The sequence below is a fragment of the Eupeodes corollae genome, chromosome 1 (assembly GCF_945859685.1).
Source record: "Eupeodes corollae chromosome 1, idEupCoro1.1, whole genome shotgun sequence".
NCBI lineage: Eukaryota > Metazoa > Arthropoda > Insecta > Diptera > Syrphidae > Eupeodes > Eupeodes corollae.
This window is the reverse complement of record NC_079147.1, coordinates 132,688,335-132,711,501: the sequence shown is the minus strand read 5'-3', so window position 1 is coordinate 132,711,501 and position 23,167 is coordinate 132,688,335. Positions and strand designations below refer to the sequence as shown.

Genomic DNA, 23,167 nt, shown 5'->3' with positions numbered 1-23,167 from the left:
GATAGTTTATATCACGGTCCCTTTATGATTGTTATCAGAAATTGTCGTGTTTCCACACTTACTTCAGAAATTTAAATTGATTTGTATGAACCTACATATTTGCAATGAATATATGAAGATATTAATTTCTGCATTATAGGAAAATAGAGAATTGCAGAAGTAAAAATTATAGCAAGGACAAAAGTTGTCACCTTTATTATAGCATCTTCGCCTGCATCACTGTTGCAACAATTTTATGAATGTAACATAAGCATTTAAATTTCTTCATTTTAAAATTTGATTTTCAGAAAATATTCTAAAACTTACTTACTATTTTATAGTTTTTGTTGGGTTGTTTTGATTCATTTCATGTAAGCTTGTGGCAATAATGTACTGTGAAAAATGTATAATATTTGTACAGGAAGTAAAAAAGAGTATCCATTGTAAAATTCTCTTCCTCAATCCACTTTTGTTGATCTATTCAGATATGTACGTGTTAATCAACTTTTACTCAACTTTTCATTTTTATAGCACGGTACAAAAACCAAATAATTTTGTTTATGAATCAAATATATTCCAACGCTTTGTCTACCCGGAATTACGGAGACGGTGACAAACAATTCCAGTCTATTTTTTAGGGTGTAAGTTAACTTCATTCATATTTTCGGTTTTCAAGGTTTGCTATAAAAAGGTATGTGCACTAACTTTTAAACTAAGGGTAGAAAAATAATTTTGTTGGTATGTTCCGAAGATTTGCCAGTGGGAAAACGAATGGTTTAAGTTTTTTATTTGAGGGTGTGTTCCAATAAATAAAGAATTTCTTATATTTTTGTAAACAAGAGTATAATATATAATAATATAATAAATATAAGATAATAATTTATTTAATTTTCTCCGCAACGCAATCTTCGTCGGAAACTCAATTTCGGTCCGATGTAGATTTGCATGTGCAAATAAACCGATATATCTATCATCCGATGTTTTTGTTATAAAATTAAGAACATTTGCGTTAAAACCATTACAAATACATGAAGTTGTGTGACTTATTTCTTAAGAAAAGAAAAATTTTGCAGTTATATTGCAATATCGTTTTAAAGAAATGTAATAAGATTAACCGATTTTTAATTCAAAACTATAGAACATACAAATGCATTTCCTATTCTTTAGAGTAGTTAAACATATACAAAAAATCATCGGTCTCCGAAAGCAGTTTCCGCATTAAAAACCTGTCGGAGGGCTTCGAAGAAAAATTTGTTTGCATCTGTCAAAAATCAAACCAATACAAGTACTTAATCGCAGAGCATCGCATTCAAATGGCATGCCCTGAATTTCGTCCAATGGAACTTCCGATCGACAACATTAGTAAAAATCGTTATTTAGCCAATTCTTGAAAAGCTGTAATTTCGAAATCCTTAGATTTAAAAATTAAATCTCAATCAATGAACATTTGGATGCAAATAACGTAATAAATAATTCAATTCATCGTACTTAAGAAAACAAAAAACTTATTTTTCACTTCATTCATTAAGACATTATTTTGTTACTTAAACTAATTTTAATATTAATTATACCTAATTTAAATTATTTCTATTTTTGGATTTTACCAAAAATTGATTCCTTACTTCAATCAACGAAAACCGGATCTCAATACTGATTCATTTCTACAACAATGCGTTCTCTGGAGCTCTGGACTTAAAAAGGATTCTATTTTTAGCTTGTAACACAAGTAAGGATATAAATAATCGAAACAACATTTGTATATGATAGCAAAGTATATCTCTTACAAAAATATAATATAACATGATGTTTTCCTCTAGATTTCAGGATTTCATACAGAGCACATTGTTGGTAAACCGCATCTGAACTTAGCTGTAAATCTAAACTTGTACAAAAATAAAATATCTGAATCTAAAATGATTTAAATATTTTCGGTTTTATTGATTTGTTCATGTTTTTTTTCAAGATCAAAAAAAAAAGTTTTTTTTTTCGATTTGTTTTTTTTTTTTTTTTTTTTTATTATTATACAGACTGTCCATTTAAGTTCATAAACGCACTTATATTGGGACATTTATCTAATTTCTCGGCATCGATTTGGAAAACCTTGGACATTCGTCTCCAAGTCTGTGCATCGAAGTAATAAAAGGTTCCTCGTTCTTTTGTACCATTTTTTTCATATTGATTAAGCCCCGGAATTCGAGTTATCCAAATTTTCTCTTCTATGTGATACCGCCATTCACGATTATGTCTATATATAAAAAAAAAACAAATATTTAAAATATATTGTATTATTTCGCCAACTTTATAAAGAAACAAATTTTATACTAACAATTCAGCAGCAGCCATTAATTGCATAACATCACCAATGTTCGTATAGAATAGAAAGAACAACAGGTCTTCTTGCAATTTTTTCAGAACGGGGTGCGACAGTTTATCTCTTATCGCGAAGTTGATCAAGTATTCAGGCGGGACACTGTAATCAACATCTTGTGCTCTGGAAATGAAAGAAAAATATTCGAGATTACTTAAGTTGCTTTTTTGAACACATAAATAAACAAATAATTTATTAAGTTAAATTAATCAGTTGTTAGAATTTATTATAAACCATATGGGTATGAACTTGTATAGGAAAGTAACGATAAAGTTTAACATGCAAATGATAGAAATGGAGAAAATGGTGTACACCTGAGAACTGAGTGAGATGTAAACACATACAAAAATATTCTTCAAATGACACTCTTAGTGATCTTTTTTTTAACTTCTTGCAAGGCGCTAAAAATTTACTAAGAATCGTTGATAATAGCAATACTTGTGATAACAAATATTTTAATAAAATTAAAACATTTATTTTTGAATACCAAACTTTTCACACCTTTAGGTTGCTAGACCAGTAATTTAGAAAAAATATACTAAACCCCATGTCTCTAATCTCAGAAGATTCATTGTTCTTTGGCCCAGATGAAATAAAAGCCTTCATTTTTAGATGTTATATATATATTTCTTTTAATACTATTTAAAAACTCTTAGCTTAGTGCTGTTATTTTAAGATATAGATTTGAAACTAAGAATATCAAGTCCACATTGCTTTTATTTGAAAATGTTCGCCTCTCTTATATTATCAAAGAGTTGATAATTACTTGCTCTTGGCTTAAAAATTAATGAAGTAAAACAATCTCCTACGTGCACTTACAAATAGATACTGCAATATGAACTCATATCTATAATTACCAAAGTACAATGAACTACTGGTTTTATTTAATAATTTTGTAAGATGATTCAACTCAATTCAATTCTATTGAACAATTTCAAATTAGAATTTTCACAATGCATTGTTGAAATCTTGAAAATTTAAAATGATCCATACAAATATCTAAACAAAAGATGTTTCTTGAGTTTTTTTTAAATGTCGTAAGGTAAGTCGGTCACAAGAATGTTTTTTTTTCGGAAAAAGGTTACTGAGAATATTACATTTGTTTTTGAAAGAATCTGGTATATCTATTCAGAAACGACATACTTGTTGGAAAATAACTATACAATTTTTGTTGTGACAGCTTTTTTGACTATTATCTTATTGAATCAAATTTGACTTTCAATTGTCGTCAATCACCTTATCACTGCAGGATACTAAAGGCATATTTATCTATTAAAACAAAATATAAAATAATAAGCTAAATAAATGTTTTCCGATGCATCAACAAGGTTACAAAAATTACTTTACAAAAGTATATATGTAATTATATCTCAGCCAAAAACTATTTTTTAATTATCTCACTGGACTTAGAAAAAGTATTTGATAGAATAGAAGTACATTTGAGGCATTGAGAGCAGAAGTGGCTTAACCCCAAATTGTAATAATTATTGGGAAAATCACGGTTAAAGAAATTGAAGAAAAACATTTGTTTATTATTGGTTTCCTATTTAAAATAATGCCTACAAAACTTCAGATTTGGCATGTCTGGAGGAATATCTCTTATTTAAAAATTTTAATCTTCTGTAAATGTGTGATTTACTGGGTTTTGTGTGGCTTACACCACTTCTGCTTTCTGGATACAGAAATAATTTTTAAAAAGTAAGTTGGTTACACAAAAAATTAAAAATACAAGTTATTACATTTTTTTTATTATGAATTTCTTAGTATAAAATAGTAACAAGTTATGAATTAAGACTGCTATGAAACTATCACTCTTTATTATCATGTACTAATTCAACTAAGCTAACGTCGCTGTCTGTAGAAACAGTTGTCAAGTACCTATAAAAGTCCTGGTAACTCGGGGTTTAGTAAGTCGAGTAAATCTTTCTTTTTCCCTTCACTTACGGCATTTCCTTTTGGAAACGTTAATTCGAGATCTGTGATTACTGTAGATAATCTTTTTTAATATCACAATTTCAAATAGCACGTCTTCGTTATTACTGTCTTGTTAGAAAAGAGACCCCCTTTCAAAAATTGAAGCCATTGAATCTTAAGCCATTCCACTTTTCCTTTATTAACATCCCAGATCCATCCATAACAATAATTTTAAATGGATCCTTCTTTCTTGCTGCTGCTATAACCCTATACCAAAAATGTCTTTTAAATACTTCTTTTGTTTTTTGATAAGACCGAAGTCTTGATCACAAGGTAAGTAAGAATTTCTACTCAATACAAATTTGTGACCAATTTTAAACAATATATTGGCCCAAAATAATATTCCTATTTTGCGGACCACACTGTTCTTTGTACATAATTAAATTTGAGGTACTCACAAAATTTTTGATATAATGCAATAAGCTGCAGCCAATTTCTGGGACACCTCTTGATCCAACCGACTAATCCCAAAAATATGTAAGCTTTCTTCTTTATCATGTCATGGATACCTAGACAATTCGTCCAAAACTGCCTCTTATTATAGCGCATACCCCTTGAAATGACTGGAGTTGGCAAGGTTTTCATAAGATCAAATGCAATTACGGAAGTGTCATTAGATTCCATTGCTTTTGCCGCATCATCACTAATGCCATATCTAGCCGACTCCGCTTTATATGATATGGCCCAAAAAAATGACTTGACAATACCCAAAACTACCTTTGCAAATTTATTTTAAGATATTAAAGATTGGTCTACTTTTTCTGGAGCTAATATATGAATACAAAAATGTAAAACACTTCACATATATGTAGAAAAAAACCTTGTGCCAGTTAAAAATTAAGTTTAAATGATGTAGAATTATAACCTGTTCATAGGTGTATAGCAGGATTAAACCTTAACAATAAATTTAAGTGATCAGAATTTTGTATTAGACTTAAAAGGAACACTTTCTGCAAAGCTGAATGTAATGAAATATTTCTCATGTAAGAAAAATGTTAAATTCACATAAACACACTAAGTTATCTTACAAATATCTTAATATTAAACAAAATACATTATGGGTTCAGCATTTAAGGTAACTGTCCAAAATTAACACTAGACATAATAAAACCAACTAATCATCAAGCTGTAAACCGATCAATCAACACATTCAAAAATTAAAATCCGGATTGCTTCACTTGACGAGATATGAAGAATCAACTTTAACTATTGTTTCCGTCAAGATTCATTATAAATAAAGATACAATATAATTTTTAGCTTGCCTACTAAAATGAATGGTATTCAATCGTCTCCAAACCCTCCTTGGATGTACAGACCGGAATCCTTTGAACTGTCAGTATACAAATTCTCTTAAGAACACACTCCAAAAAATAAGTACCGGAAATTCATATTCTCCAACGGTTCAAAAACTGAAAAATATACTGGTTTTGCTGTAACAGCACATAATGGTGATCTTATTAGACTTGGTCTACTGTCTGAACAAACATCATTTTTTCCCTAGAAGCTCTTGCTCTACGAATCCTTAAAATACGCTTGCAACACAAAAGTTCACTGGGTCGTATGCACAGACAGACTCTCAGTCACCACCAAAACAACAGTTCTCCAGCAATTACGAGTCTTAGAGATAGTGTTATCAAGATAGCACACAAAACTAAAATTATGTGGGTTCCTGCTTACAAAGCATTGTGGGTAAAGAATACTTTGATAAAGATCCTTATTCTGTTAGTAAATCACCAAATATTTTTTACAACACGTTTATTGTCTCGGATATCATAAGAACAATTCAATCAGAATTTCAAAACCATCCACAGGCAGAGGTCGTTGACCTATACTCATCACTACTCTGGTATTAAGAAAAACAAAACACAATCTATATACCCAATTGTCACACAGAAAGAAACAATTACAATTCTTTCGTCTGCGTTCAAGCTAAACTTCTCTGATTTATCAAAATCTTCTGAGAATGGAAAATCCTCCAATCTACCTACATATTAGAGATAGCCACGGCCGGCGCGGCGTTCATTTGCTCGAAATCATTTTTAAAACCTGATGGAAAACCCTTATGTTTAAAATAAATCTAAATTATTTTACATAACATTAAATTAAGTGCGTTAATTCTTCTTGAGAAGCACACATCTAAAAAAAACAAACTTTATATTTTTAACAACATACCTGCAGGGCTGATCCGCAAAAGGTCCCGCGAATGTAGGATGTAAATTCTCTTGTGAATTTAAATTCAACCCTAGTCCAGTTAAATCCTGTCCCATGGCTAAACTCACTAAATTTGGATCAGACTCAGCCGCCCTTATAAATGTCAGCAAACCAACCATTCCAAATTGATTATTAACCATGGTCGCTGGGATGTTTGTGACTTTACCTATAATTTAATTTAAAACAAACTCAATTAAATACATACATATATAATAATAATTTTTCAAATTTAACAAATATAAATATCAAATTTTACCATCAGGAGAGGTTTGTACTCCTCTTTTCACAATTTTATCATTGCTGGAATTGTCGTTTTGATGATCCATACCACCCCCAACACTCAAGCCACTACCAACAATTGAGTTCATAGATTTTTCCGTTCCGTCCAGGTTGTTTTCCGATAGACCGGCATTTGTTGTACCATCGGAATTCTGAGTGCCAGGGAGCGCAGGAAAATCTTCATTAGACATTGTAAACTCTGATTGTTCGGATGTTGGTTGTTTTACCATCCCAACTGCAAGAAAACGAAATAAACTTGATTGTTGCATTTCGCTGCCTATAGAAGTGAACGTTATTAATTTTAATTTAATTGTATAGTGCTCACTTAAATTACGAGTATGCATTCGATCCAAAACCAAAATTAAAATAAAAACAAAAAATAACGAAATAAAAACGCGTCTATTACAAGCATGCATGACAAACTCAAAATTACAAAAATTTTACTTTAACGAGGGTTGAAGTTTAAAAATTAGCTAAAAATAAATTTTCTTTCTTACCTATTAAAGTATTTTAATTCATGTTTTCTTTTTGTATGATTCTAAAGATTCAAAGAATGATAAGAAAAAACTATGCAAATGGAAAACTGAAATTTGTTTACAAAAAAACTTCTTAACAATGAATACATCTCGGAAAATCACATCGAACATTTAATAATATTTGTATTCATACTGGCTATGATTCTCTGTCGGCTAGTCAAAGTAAAAAAAGATTTTTTGGCGCAACAATAGTACCAATAAGAATTTTGTACTTAAAAACAATTGTTGATTGAAATTGCATTGGTATGATCTATTAGTTTTGTTTGTGGCTTTCGAAAAACTTTCAAAAACTACTTTTTTCCATTAAAAAATGTTTCTACTTAATAAAGCCTTTACAATTTTTTATTTGGACAAATCTAGGATCCCTTATCGATTTAGATGTTAATTAAAGTAACTATAATTCAGTAGCCGACTGTACGTAGTCGTTCCATAAATTCTGTTACAAAATTTTAAGACCTTGTTGCTCAAAACATTGATCTGATATAAAATGATTATCTAATTTTTCTAAATATGTATTTACATTTGTAAGCAAAGAATGAAAATAGAATCGCAATAATTGCCTAACACTGAGAACCGCGATATTGTTCGGGAATCGTGTTCTCCTCCAGTTTATCATATCTTCAAGCGAAGATGACGAAATTATTTTCCACAAGATGTACTATAGAGAGTTGTAGTAGAGGGTTTGGGAAATTGTTTAAGAAACCCCTTTTAATGAAGTTAGATGAATTCTTCTATAAGATTCTGGTGAGACAAACAAAGGGAAGACAACACAAGAGTGCCTTAGGGTTAATGTAGTAGATTTTAAAGAAGCTTAAGATTGGATCTCGATCAGTCGATATTTTAATCCCCAAGTTTATTTGTTGTGGTTAAAATAAGAGAGCATGCCTGAAAGACTTCTTACGCGAATTCTTAAACGGAAGGAGTGTCAAAAATATTAATAGAAACAGAGCGTGCCACTATAGTTCGATGGCCACAACGTTTAATGGCTGATATTAGAACTGAGGTCGGCCATTTTGAGTAAAACTAATAATATGAATAAATTTTACTTAATCTTTTTTAACTGGAAATGTTTGCATTTATGCACTACCGGCGGCTAATAGACCAGATTCGCAGATTTTAGGAGAAAAAAAACTTTTTCTCTTGTATTCTAAAATCATGTTTCATTTCAGACACAGACATAAATAATATACACTTACAGTACATTTTAAACACTCTACAAAAAACAATTAAAGCATTTCCTACCGTTTAATAACATTGTGTCATCAGCTTCAAAATTTAATTCTAGTGAAGTTAAAATATTCGAAATCCATTTACGGCATGAAGGGGCGAGCAACGTGCGTTAATTCGGAAGATCAAGTTATGCACTGAATAAAATTTGAGTGCGCGTTAAAAAGTGAAACAAATTGAATTATCACAGAACCTCGTGAGCAACTTATGAAAAACGTGCCTTCATTCGGAAGGTAAAGTTATACACTGAATAAAATTTTAGTGCACGTTTAAAAGCGACAAAAATTGAAATATCGCAGAATCTCGTGAGCAACTTATAAAAAATAAAGAAAACTACGGAAAGCATATGAAAGAACGACCAAAAGGAATGCCGTCGTCTGCTGAAAGGAGATTAATTGCCCAACTGGCGTCAAATTCTTTCCAGTTAGCTGCTCAAATGAAGACCGCGTCTGGAACAACAGCAAGAATTTTTAACCTTCAAGGGAGTGATGAGAAGTTCCTCAAACATCAAGCTCCTGAAATTAAAGAAGTAGCCTACACTCAATTCGTACAAAAATGAAAACTAATTATTTCTACATCGCCTTCATAGCCGTGATAGTGGTGTTAAAGAAATGTTTGGGCTTATTAAGTGAACGGAATACGAATACAAGGTTGATAAAATTAAATTCTTGTCCTTTTGAAAGCTTTGATATAATGCTTTTAAACTTTAAACTAAAATAAATATTTTTAAATGTGTTCTTTTATTTATATTAACCTGTTAACAAAAACTAAGTTCTTTGAATGTAATGTTACCTTGAACCTTATGTTTAGAGTTCAGGGCAACCTTAAATTTGGGTGGATCTAAACATGATTATACCTAAAGTTTTTGTAAATTTAACATACATACATTATGTCGAGCTTGGGCATATTATTAAGGAGGAATAAAAATATGATACCGATTTTGTTTGTTTAACTAATCTCATCCGAAACGTTAAAAACATATTTGTAAAAAAAATCACTATTATTAAATAAATCATTTTTCCCGAAAAAGCTGCACATATCTATCAATACATTGTCATATTACATTTAATATATTTATAACAAAATATGTAAACACTTTAAAAAAAAAAACAAGATATTCATCATAAGATACTATGATACAAACCAACTTATTAAACATAAAACCCAAAACCACTATTACTAACAAAAAAAAAAAAACATTTTAAACAATAAAACTAAAATTTAAGAAAAAAAAACTTAAACATATTCTTAAAATTATTATGTATAGAAAGGTATCATTGAAAAACTCACAAGAGGTAAAAAAATTACCATAAGGTTTACTTCCAGGTGGCTGTAGGGGATTCGTCTGAGGCAGTGATTGGTCGTTCTGGCCACGAACATTCGTCAATGAGGGAAATTCTGAGAGATCAAGCAGTGGCGGTGTCGCTGTATCACCACTTCCACCAAAAACATTATGGAAATTATTAAGGGAATTTCCAGTTCCACCAGAACCGTAACCGCGGGTTGACTGCATGAATGATCCCATGTTTGACTTAAATAAGGAAAACAAAACAAATAAAAATAAATAAATACGTTTAAAAAAAAAAAAACTATTTGTACCACCATTGGACCACCACTTAATCCTTGCATAGTTCGCCTTTCAACAAATTGTCTTTGATTGAATATATTCGGTCGACCACTGCTTGATAACGCCGGACCTCCTACCGAAAGTTGGGCATTCCGATTTGGAGATAATTGCGGTTGTTGAGATTGGCCATAATTTGCCCCTCCTATAGGTAATTGGAGGCCTTAAACAAATTATTTTTAAAAACTAATCGTTTTTTTTGTTTAGGTTCAATATCTAACTTACCTGTTGGAAACATTCCTGATGTAGGCGTCACATGGCCGGATAACGAACTACCGCCGAAGCCACCACCCGTACTTCGACCGATTGATGAGTTAGCTATACTTCTCGGGGGTTGTTGAAAGTTTAAATTCGCCATAACCTTGAAAACAACAATTAAAGAATATATTTTTGTATTTGAAAGAATTTTCAACATAATCCCAATGGGCGATTAATTGAATGGTGCAATAAAATCACACTTAAGCTAATACACAGAGTACAACGAGTAAATTTAACTTACGTATTTTTTCTTAAATTTTCTGACTTTTATGAAATTCGGAAACAGTAACTTTGTAAAAATATATACATATGTATGTATGTATATAGACTCAAAACGTTAAGCGATAAGATAAGTCAAGCGTGTTATTAAATTCTGACAAATTAAGAGATAAGCACATTTGAAGTAATTAACAAGAATAATTACAAAAATTATTTTCGTCTGTGGTATTTTTATACAGTAGTTGATTTGTGCAAGAAAGCGAGATTTTCGAAAGCACACAATTGTTCTTATTTATTTTTTTGAATGAGTTTATTCAAAAATTTGATTGTTATATTTTGGGAAAATTTGAAGGAAATAATTGTGAGAAAAAAATATTCCTTGTTTTTTTTTCGTTTAATTTGTGTGGGGAGTGTATATAGAAGGAAAAACGGTACCGTTTTTTTTTAGATAAATAAAGAGCCAGAGTTGGCAAATGATGACTACTTTTCGTAATTATATTCAACTTTCATTTCAATAATAAATAATTAACATTTTTTCTATTACAATTACACATAATTTGTATTTGAAAAAATATAAATTTTAATTACTTTTAATTATAATTGAAACATAAATACACATTTCAATTACTTGTAATTGTAATTGAAATAGCACTTACTATTTATTCGTAATTAAAAATTGTAATAGTTTTTGTATTCAAGTTCTTGAGGGAAAGCACTTTTGTATTACAGTTAAGGAAATTCTTTTCCTAATTTATTTATTTTTTTAATTCAATTTAATTTAATGATGATGATTACTGGATCTTTATGCGTTTTCGGCCATTACTTTTGTTTTAAATTACATTTATCAACTTACATTGGAAGTAATTGACATTTAAATTCTTTAATTACATTTTAAAGTAATTAAAAAGCGTATATAGATTTCGGTTGAAGTATTTGTTATTGATTTTTTTGTAATTATTGAAAGATTTATTATTATTTATTTAACATTACGGCAGACCATTGAAAAAAATCAAGAACACCAAATCATCACCCACTATCTTTTCATCGATTTCAAGGCCGCATATGGCAACATCTACAAATTACTAGCATATGCTGATGTGATGACATTGACATAATCTCATCTCAGAATAATTCAGCGTGTTGCCAAAAACGGGTTTAACGGTTATTGAAACAAAGTACATTCCGCTATAAGCGCAGAAAACAACACCAGCGCTGAGATCAAACGAAGAATAACTCTTGTCAAACGCTGTTTCTTTGGGTTAAGAAAGCAATTGAGTTACAAAGGCGTCTCTCGAGGGACCCTCTCGCTTTATAAGACCCTTATCATTCCCGTCCTGCTATACGTTGCAGAAGCATGGACTATGAGAAAAGCGGATGAAAGTACCTTGGGTCGTTTCGAGAGAAAAGTTCTTCGTGTGATCTACGGCCCCGTATGCATCAAAGGGGAGTGGATGGAACGACGAGCTATACGGACTGTATAGCGACATAGTCTTAGGCAGAAGGGAAAAAGTGTGGGTCACGGAGAGCGCATGGAAACCAATGCTCCACAGGGCAGTGCAGTAGAGGAAGACCGCGAATCAGGTGGCCCGCACAAGTGGAAAGTGACCTCACCCAAAGAGCGCGCAACTGGAGGCATCTAACTAGGGACCAAGCTAGAAGGAGAAGTTTGTTGGGTGAGGCCCTAGTTCACACCTTAAGTAACTATATTTATATAAAAAAAATAGTATTTTGATACTAAACTTTATTTTGCATTGTACAAACCATACAATCGTCAATAGTGAATGATTACAAGGAATGGAATACAATGAAGTACTTCCCTAGTTCTAGGAATATTTGTATAACTTACAAAATAACAACCCTCTAATAACCAATTTTTAATTTGTAATTGCTCATAACCATTTTGCTATAGGAATTTTTGCATAAATATTATTTAACTTTTTTATGTTTTCTTTTTCGAACAATATTTAAAACTTTCATTAATAATTTTCGTTTTCGTTTTCGTTTCGATGCAAATAGTCAATTTGCAGTTATAAAATCGATTTAATTTAAAATAACCTATAACATATGCATAATTTTAATAAAATGAAGGTTTTTTACCTGTCTGAGAATTGCACCCGCAGAAGAATCTTGTTGGTTGAAACGCAGGTCCACATCTGACAGTAGCGCCATCCAAAGTTAAGTAAGAGACTATAATTAGACTCAAGATGCGCAAGTGGTATTTGAGTTGGCTTATTTGAAGTTTGTCTGAAAGAAATTACAAAACAAAATATTATTATAATTTGTATAACTATTTAAGTAACTGACGAACTTTTCTAATTTTAAAATGGTACGGGATTCAATTCCCTACAGAAATAAGCACATACAAAATATTGTTGCCCAATGATTTATAAGTTCTGACCTTTTTTTTGTTAAGGTCTAAATTTTTGATGATAGTTTTTTGTTTGTAATTTCGAACAATATTTTTTCTACAGTATTAAAAAAAATTTAAATACTTAATTTGTTATTGGAGGCACTGTTTTAATAACTAAAAAATAATGTTATGAAAACGCAGGAGAATGTGCATTTTGGTCTACTTATTAGGTAGTTAGGTTAAAGTGTCTGTCCGTGATGGAGTAGTACACACTAACGCCAGCTTAATGGCCTATTGCGATACCACATGAATCTTAAAGCTTTCTTCTTAGCTCAATGAAACCAGTTTGATTTCCTTACGAAACGTGAAAGACTGATAATGTTAATATGATTGAGATCGTTTATATCGTTATAGAAGAATTTCCTAGGCAATTGTTGTGTTTTTGAGCTAGAGCAGGGCATGTACAGAGGAGGTGAAGAACTGCTTCCTCCTCTTTCTCATCCATATAGATTCTGTAAAAGTCATTCAAGAAGCCTAGCCGTGTCGAACCTTCCTATTAGACAGTGCCCGGTTATTAAATCGATTATCGAGCTTTGTATATGTGATCTGCCTAGTAAACATTAGATTTTATTGTGGCCTGACACGTGGTGATGTTATTTCACCTGATGTTTACCTTCTTCATAGGGTCTTGCAGCAACGGTGAATATTAAACTGTTGTGCCATCACCATTAGAGATGATCTACAGTTTTGGACTGTTATAAAGTTTGTAGAGACAGAGTCCAGAGATTTAATAGCGGCCTGACTATCAGGACAAGACTTCTTTTATCACCAAAAGTTACAGCTGGAACACGCTACAATGATTAGGAAGGCGGAATAAGTCTGAGTTTAAGCAGTTCAGAGTACACGCCTCCATCACCCGTCATTTTTTGATCCATTTCAATAAAAGTAAATTGACTTATCATCAAGGAATGTCCTATCCTCCCAGCAAAATCTGGAAGGTATAGAAATCTTGAAGTTTCTGTCGAATTGCAGTTAAGGGATGGTGTAGTCTGTGTGCTTTCAAATTGATTCTAAATACTTAAGAATTACGCAGTGGCATTTTCTAAAGCAATCCACCATACTACCACACCGTACATTAAAATCGATCTAATGGCCGATGTGTTTTAGTTACTTACTTAAGTAAGTTTGGGTTGTAAGCCAAATTTATTACCAATAGCTGTTTTGCAAGAAAAGAGAGCTACTTCTTTCTTGTATAGTACGTTTCCAATTTATCTTATTTTTTTCTAAAATAACATTTAATAAAAAGAACGTTAACATTTATGGAATTTTGTATTTTCACGAAAATAGGACTAATCGGTTTTGTGTGAGTTGACACCCACAGCTTAAAGTTTTAGTTTGGGTAAGGCATTGTTTTATTTTTCACTTTTAATGAAATGAATAAACTCCAAAATAAGTTATCTTTTATATAAATGACCAATGACCAATGTTTAGCGGAAATACTACTTTTTTAATTCGATTTTGCAAATCAAATGATTGCATATAATTGCGTGCGTAGTGCCCACATTTAACATATAGAATTGTGGAAAGCTTAGTTCAAAAACCTCTTTTTGGGTTATGTTTAACTGTAAACTATGGGGCTTAGGAAGTAAAATACAAAAATATTCTTGTTTTTAACCGTACTTTGTTTATTTATTAAACTTTTAGGACAAAATCAATACTCGTAAGTACTCCAATCATTTTCATAAATTTCCTTTCTCGGCACTAGGTAGCCCAGGTACTATATATTTTGGCCAGTTCTCCTTTATGAGACTATTTTAATGACACAATGAAGAAACTTTTGCCTAGCAGCAGTCAAATGTTGGGTGAAGCTTTCGAGCATTTAGAATTTAATGATCAACACGTATACATGTACTAAGCGAAAAACTAACAATTATTCAACCAAAAATGTTTGCTTTCAATTGGCGCTATGTGGCAGGTTACGACGACGTCGCATTTCTACTGACGACCTCTAAGATAACAAGATTTAATTTGAGGAAAGAAATAGACTTTAAGGATTGCATGATAATAATTATTACTAACAGTGATATTTTGGCCGGCACAGTTTTTGAAGTAAACCAAACCGTGGTTTATGGATATGAAATACTAAAATAAAGTTCTGTTATAAGTGCGTTCAACAATTTAATTGTAGAACGCTGATTTTCATAATCTAGCTCAAAAAATTTTGAAGACACAGCTAGGGCTAAGTCTTTCCATGATGAAATGCGAACATAATGAACAAAAATTCCATAAAAGGTTAACACGACTTAGGCTTCATTAGTCGAAAAATCTATGGACAAATAAGTATTTCTAAATGATAAACCCAATAAGAGGCACTTAACAATGGAGGAGAATTTATTGCTCCATCATTTTGCAAAGAAATATATGTACATATGTACCAACAACTAAAAATGAACAAATGCCACTTGCAATTTCGGTTCCTTAAAGTTAAACTACAAATTTTATAGACTAATTGTTTTGACTAAGTAAAGCAGAATAGTAGATTTTTCCGTTTTATACACATTACAGATCGTCTTTGGCTTTCATTCAAAATATTTACTCTTCAAAAACTGGTCGCGTTCATCTGTGTTCGACTATTGTTCACTACACAAATATAAATGCAATCTTGTACTAACATGATCCAACAACTTTTGTTTAATTAAATAAAAAGTTATGGAAAACTTACTCAATTTATAAATTTTCAGACAACGATGACTACCATTCAATGTTAAGCAAGCAGTGGACACCGCATTTAACATTCCAACACTTTCGTCTCAAGGATTTTCTTGTTTGCCTTCGTTTGACAGCGAGATATTATCCTTGCACACTACTAAGCTGAAATCTTATTGTTTCTGGAATATATACAAATGTATTAATTAAATAAAAACAAAACAACACTGAAATAAGATCAAGTAGCGAACAAATCAAAGAAAATAGAAAACAATAGTTGCAGTAATCAGCAGAAACCAAATCAATTTGTTATTTTTTTGTTTTTACGCTGCCAATTTTTAACTTACTGCAAAAGAAAAAAAACTATGCAGGTACAAGTGTAAGATGCTCGTGTTAGGCAAAGAATTGCATCAAAAATACTTTACAATTCCATGAAAAGAAATAGATTTGATTGACATCAAGTTTAATGAATTATTTATTAAAAGGGACACTAAAGAAATGTAACTTTTTACACGCAAAGCGAAGAAGAGAAGATAATGAAGAAAGCCTTTGCGCACCAAGTTTTTTTTTGTATGAAAACATACAGGGAAATCTTTTCTCTTGGTATTTGTTTATGGATTCAGAATCAGAGCTGATTGGGGAATCGGATAGATAGTTATATGCGTCGACCTAACACCCAATGGCTAGACCACGCACAAAATTCGCAAGTAATTTTAAAGTTTAATATTAAATGTTAAGTTCCATCTTTTTGTTCGTACTATAATTTTGACATTTCCCGCTTCATTGGGTCAATGATGATACTTTAAAAAAGTTTCTCAAGACCGAGACTCCATCGCCATCGCCAACGCACATCACTAGCTTCTTCATTTTCTCATGCTTATTGCTTGGTGGTTCGGTTTTTTCGTTTCGTTTTTCTTTTATTTTAACAGAGCTCTCTCTCTCATTGTTTAATTTTTTCTTTTTATTGTTCGAACGAAAGGCAACTCACAATTTTTTCTTTGTATTTTTCCTCTAATTTACAGCAGAATCAATGGTGTGATATCCTTGATGTTGTTAGATCGGGGTTAACTGAATTTCATTAAAGATATTAAGTAGTTTTTTCAAAAGAAAAAGAGTTTCAAATGTAATAAATTGGTTTTTCTACAATCGGGGAAAAATTGTACACCACTCTTCCGCAAAATATAACTCATAGCCGAACTACAGAACGAACGAAACACTCATACAGATGTGATTACTGTCGAAATTTCGTATGTGTGTAGCTGACAGTCGTGTGTGGATACACTAATACAACTACGAAAACTGACAACCTTGTAATAAAAGCTTTTTTAACATCGAAAATGGCGAAATTTCATCGAATAAAATTTTAGCGAAAGCTTGCAATATTTGTACTCAAAATATAAGTTTATAAGGTGCATCATTTTATTGTTAGAGACAATTTGAAATTTAATATAATAAGCATTGGGAAAATTAAATTAAATGTTTGGGAATTTGTGCCGTTTTATGTGGCGATTGCATTGATTAAAATCAAACATATTTGAAAATGAGAACTCACTTCATAGTAGTTTAACATTTGAGTTGAACTTTTCTATGTTTTACTTTCAATTCAAATAATTTAGAGAATCTATATGCATGTCGATTACAGAACCTGATTACTAATCAAATGTCAATTTTGACATTTCTATCATAGTTAAAATGTCAAAAAATCCCATCCTCAACTCATTTATCACATTATATCTTAGAAATATAAAAAATGTCCCATACAAATTTCTCACTTTTGCTGTGAAAAAATTTGATAAGGCAATTTTTATGATTCAATTTCTCTCGGAATCGAAATTGAAAATCAAGTGATTGTTTACAGGGTTCCATCATTCGATCCATTTCATAACTTCATATACTTATCGAAATCACTGAAAAAGAAATCAATCCACTTGACTTATGTCATATCAATCAATATACAAATTTGCTGAGTGTCATAATTTGTATGATTTCTTATATTTGTTTTTCTGTTTTTCAATAAAATAAATTTAAAATATTAGTGTTTTTTCTTTTAATTGTGTTGTTTTGCATTACAAATAGCTACTGCTTTATGTTACTTTGCGGTAAACAGTTTTGAAATATCGGTTGAAAAAGAATGGTGGGCCGAGATACAGTAAAAGAAATGGCTTGAAAGTTTTTAAGGAATATGGTTTTACTCGAAATTTTATAGGAAAGACATTTGTCATGCAAAACACTCATTTAAAATGCTTTGTCTATTCCCTCAAACACAAAATAGCAGCTGTAACTTCTCACGAATCAAGTGCATTACATACAAAAGTTGAGATTAATTTCCTCTAAGTGAAACTTCTACTGTTTTTTTAACAATTTCCTCTTATCGAACACAAATCACTCAAACATAATCTGTCAATATTTTGAATCGATTTCAATTTCATTTCGAGTGGGAAGAAACTAGCAGTATATTTCATTCTCCTGTTCTGTCAGTCCGTCTGGGTCTGAGAAAATTCTCAGAAATCTTAGAAATCAGGGTTGTCAAATTTTTAGACTTGTCACCAATCCGGTAATTTCAAAATTTATGGTGAGAAAATCGATTTCGCGATGCACCAACTCCAAAAAAGGTTATATTTATACAACCAAATTAATAAAAAAAAACGCATACTACATCTTCATTCTCCGAGTTTACTAAGCCAGAGAATAAGAGTCAAGTGTGGGTTTAAATAATCCATGAATACAACCAAAATGTTTGTGGAATAGTAAAGTGACGTTTAAAAAATCCGTTAATAAAATCTACTAAAATAACTTAAAATTTTGACCAAGTTCCGCAGACTTTGTTTTTTTTCGTATGGGGTTTGACAGCAAATTTTAATAATCTGTAAACATACCTAGGAATTTTCTCATTTATATGTTTCTGTCAAAATTATTATAATTTTTCAATTGTTTGTATTGTCTCTGTTTTCTGTCCACCTCACCGTTAACAACCGCAGTAAGTTTCTTCAAATTCTCCTTGGAAAACCTACTTCTTTTCCTGAAATTGTCAAGAAATTGGATCATACTTGTTATTGTATATTTTTCTTTTTCTGTTGGCTGAGAGCTTATTGTCTCATAACTGGAATCGGTTTAAAAACTCAACAAATCTAGCACACATTATTATAAAAATTATTCACTTATTTTTTATTTCACAATAAATATAACACATTTCGATCTTATTCTTTCGCTAAACTTTGTTTCGGTGGTTAAACTTAGTAAAAGTCACTTGGTAGGAATTTTGTTTTATTCAAACATTTTGAACTTAGTCTATGGGATAAGCCCTAACCCTTCGTTATTCCACGTTTATTAATTAAACTGATAGTGTTTATCTACTTTTATTCTTTTAATCCAAAACCAACATTTTTAGAAGTTGTTAACTCTGAACGCTAGCCGCTCGGCTGAATTAAATTAAAAAAAGTCTTAAAGAACATAATTTTGGTTATATCCCTGGGAAAAAAAAACACTGACAAAACTTAATTCAACATTGAGTAGAGATATAGCCAATGTTTTAAAATATTTTAACCCGGGCCAGTGCCAGAGCACATTTTTGATAATGAACAAATATGAATGAATTACTATAGCTAAACCACAATCACTCGTTCGGTGTGAAGTGACGACTTTGACATATTGAATAGAAACAATGGACTTTGATGAGACAAAATGAGCAATCCCTCAAATGAGCCTCAACATTGACATACTATACATGGACTGCTAGTGGTGTGAATTTTCCATACAAAAATTGAATAAAAATGGTTCCACTTCAAATTAGCTACACTAGCCCTTTCAGGCACAGTGGCAAAAAAAGTTATGAAATTTTTAGCGACATCTGTTTGTATTTAGTTGAGATAAGCTTTTTCTGACATAGAAAGTACTGACATCTAGTATAATTTGTTGAAGACAAACTATGCCATGTTTTTTTTGCCGTGGCAGTGCTGTCGTTTTGAAAATTTCAAGAGTAGTATTTTTCTATCATTTTGGGGAACATTTTCTTAAATTGAGGAGTACAACAAAAAAACAACAAACACATGCTTGGCCCATGAACAAAACTAAAAACTGAAAATAAAAATGTCAAAATTCGAAGTTAATTGGCCTATTGCGAAGGTTAATGCTGCGAAAACAGACAAATATAAGGACATAATGCCGTACCAAATTTTTGCTTTCACTGCTTAAAGGCCAACATTTTAAAATAATATAGTTGAAATAAATAATTTAAATTCATAACTTTTTTTATTAAATAAGAAATTGCCAATTGAAATTATATTTTACATCAACATACATGTTTGAATATTCAAGAATAAATTCAAGTCATTATTGTAAAATCGATATTTCATATTTTCAGTTACAATCATTAATTATCAATTATAGCTGCCATTGAAATCGATCAAGACGGTGTTTTAATTTGATTAGAAATGAAAATTATATAATCATCCATCGGAAATTTGTTTTTTGAGAAAAAAGTGTAATTGCGCATTTATTTTTCTCTACAACGGACGGAAATTCATTTTCCTGAACAGCTGATACTTTATGTTCAAAGGTGAATCGAATCGTTCCACTGATTTGTGTTCCAATTTCAAACAATTCGAATGATAGATTTCTGTCAGTAAAATTTTGTCGGTGGATTTCAATCGGAAAATTTTTTCAATGACAGAAATGTTTAAGGATAGCTATAAACGACCTGTCAAAAAATTCGAATGTCTGTTTTCAATGATGAAAACCAATGATAGCTATAACTGGCGCCTTATACAATGATTTGTTATTCTCGATTAAAGTTTTCGATGGCTCCCATTTTTCTGTGAAATTGTTTTTAAGGAGTTAGAAGGGCATTTACCGTTTCAACCTTGAGTGAATTTCTTTTTGTATCTTTTATATCTAAAAATTTTCTATCTGCTGCTGCACTATTATTTGGGCATTACATTTTAAATTTTGGTTTTTATTGTAAACCAAATACAAATTTCTTTTCCGTTTTATTTTGGGGAGTAGTTTTCGTCCGTGGGTAGAGTAGCAGTTGACTCTGAAAATAGTAAAATACTACTATAGTAGCAAAAACGACAGCAGTGGATGTGAGTGTTAAATGTTACACAATTTTTCCGCATAGACCTCTTTGCGCTAGTGTTTTGTCCGTTAAAAGTGGAACCATCGTGAAGTTGGCTACTAGCAGTCCATGTATAGTATGTCAATGAGCCTCAAGCTTTATGATCGTTTTTGATCGTAAATATCGTAAGCTCATTGAAAGTGTTATACATAAAGTTAAATAAAAAAAACTGCTATAGCTAATGTCTCCGTAGCCGCTAGGTGCCGCTCCCATAAAAAATCACAATGATAGTACTAATATTTATATACAAAGATGACACATGACATCGTAAATTATCGTGAAATTGCTTAAAAGCGTGTCAAAAACCCAATCGACCGACATGAACATACTTATATGACCCAGCCAATTGGCTCCGGTCTAAATTTGCCTGACATACACCACCGAGCCCAAGTCACTTTGACATATTGATTATTTGCTTTGACTCGTTGGCTCAGGCTTGACTTGCCAACTCAGTCTTCCCACACACGGTAGTTTGTGGATTGGATCGGAATGGGTCAAGCTCAATTTGCTATTTTATTTATGCTATTTGTTCAATTTTATATGGAAAATTTGTTGTAAATTTGAATACAAGAAGACATGACATCTGTTTTCTTTTGTTCTATTGAAAAAGCATCTGCCTTAATAGTTAATGAATTTTTGCAAAGCATGCCTAAATAATCTGAAAATGAAATGAAAAAGTCAATGAAATCGCAAGTTTAGCCAAAAACAGCCCTGACAGTTTTTTTACGCAAGGTCGATTTGGATCGACTCTGAGCCATTTTACTATTTGACTCGGTGGTGCGGGACCAGCTTATAACTGCTGGAACACAATAGTGACCGAGCCGCAGCCGGAGTCGGAAGAGTTGACCAACTTTTAACTTTGACGTACGACACTTTTGACGTCTATTATTTTTATCACATCAAATTTAATTTCGTGGTTTGTGTTTGTGCATTAAATTAATATTTTTCATTGCGGTTGTTTGAATAAAGATATTTTTTGTGCAATCTCCAAGGTTTTCTTTTTAAATATTTCTGTTAGAAAGTGTTCCTTCTATAATACAAAAAAAATGCAATGCAAAAAATATTTTATTAATTATTTTTAATTTGTTTTTATAAACTAAAATTTTACATAGGTGATTAAGTTATTGAGGTTAAAAACTAACTTTTCCCTCGGCTCCACCGTCTCGGTTATTTGATCCAAGTATGCGCACTTGATGCAAATTAATGCTTTCCTGTCGCCAACCGCTACTGACTCCTTCTCCAAGCTCATTTTAGGTGTCACAATACAGGTCAAATGTATTTTCAATTAATCTTCTGGCTCTAATGTAATTGTAATTGAAAACTTCTTCCCGTTTATTCAAAAGAATCCCTGACGGGTAAGGCCTGATAGTGTTCATTCTCTGCGGTAAAGCACTGTCACCAACGGACTTTTTTCTATGAGTTGGGAAGGTTTTCAACTAGTGGAAAGTTTATTGAATTTGTCCCGAGTTTGGAGAGCATTTTATTTCTATGTGCTTCCCATCTGTGCTACCAACGCAATTGCGCATGTTCCACCTTTCACCAAACTCTTTACTTTAGTTTGCTTCCAGTCGGATTGATTGAGTTCCGGCATATAAATTGGGGATAAAATATCCCAGAACACCATAAATGTTTCAACAATTATTTTTCGAACTGTTGAAACACCCATCCGAAAAGACCATGCCAAATAATTAGGTGTTACTCCTTGTGACAGATCTCTAAGAAATTAAACAATTAGAAATTGAATTTAACAATATAATTGTGAACTTACGTCAAGGTTAACACTATTCTACATTCTGACGATTTCGTCAAACTCTTTTCCACTAAATTCAACAACAAGTTGTATTGGGTGTGATTCATTCTTGTTGATTTAAAGAATAGATCAGGATCATTTTCTTTAATGAATTTAAAAGTGGTTTCAAAATACCCCTTTTCATTTCATTCCTGGTACAATGGCCGCATTTTACTATAGTATTTTAAATATATATAAGACATTTCAAAAAGATACATTATTAATGCTATATCTTCGTTTTCAAAATCCATTTTATTAAATAATTTTAAAACTCAGCCAAACTCAAACCAAATGATAAGTATCAAATTAATAATTTCAAAATACAACAAAATCTATATCAAACGTCAAAAAGTCGTACGTCACATTGTGTGCGTACTTTCCGTTAACGTACGACAAGCTGTGACAGCTATTCCGGCTCCAGCTGCGGCTCCGATTTTTGCATTGTGTTCCAGCAGTAAAATGATAATTTTGAATTTAAGAGAAAATCCTATCGTCCAAGAGATGGCCAACCTCTCAGACTTCGAAAGCTTTCC

At 31.5% G+C, this 23,167-nt stretch overlaps 1 protein-coding gene across 7 annotated transcripts; it reads right to left on the bottom strand.

The window, feature by feature from the left end:
• Positions 1–1,888: 1,888 nt before the first annotated feature.
• Positions 1,889–16,965, bottom strand: LOC129939493 (regulator of gene activity). 7 transcript variants are annotated; one of them, XM_056047520.1, is made up of 10 exons: positions 16,721–16,965; positions 15,749–15,914; positions 12,774–12,920; positions 10,425–10,560; positions 10,178–10,362; positions 9,884–10,106; positions 6,790–7,089; positions 6,495–6,699; positions 2,306–2,470; positions 1,889–2,224 (listed from the first exon to the last, which is right to left on the bottom strand). In XM_056047520.1, the coding sequence occupies exons 3-10, from the start codon at positions 12,843–12,845 to the stop codon at positions 1,999–2,001; spliced, it is 1,512 nt and encodes a 503-aa protein (XP_055903495.1). In that variant the 5' UTR covers positions 12,846–12,920; positions 15,749–15,914; positions 16,721–16,965; the 3' UTR covers positions 1,889–1,998. The 7 variants fall into 7 exon arrangements, with proteins under 7 accessions (XP_055903495.1, XP_055903499.1, XP_055903493.1 ...); XM_056047524.1 differs by having other exon boundaries at positions 6,790–7,047; positions 16,721–16,963; XM_056047518.1 differs by having other exon boundaries at positions 10,175–10,362; positions 16,721–16,962.
• Positions 16,966–23,167: the final 6,202 nt, after the last annotated feature.

Coding starts and splice junctions, on each gene's coding strand:
- LOC129939493 (XM_056047518.1), bottom strand. CDS start 12,845: ATGGCGCTACTGTCAGATGTGGACCTGCGTTTCAACCAACAAGATTCT. Junction 10,363..10,424: donor ATCAGGAATGTTTCCAACAG/GTAAGTTAGATA, acceptor AATTTGTTTAAG/GCCTCCAATTACCTATAGGA. Junction 2,225..2,305: donor TTAATGGCTGCTGCTGAATT/GTTAGTATAAAA, acceptor TTTTATATATAG/ACATAATCGTGAATGGCGGT.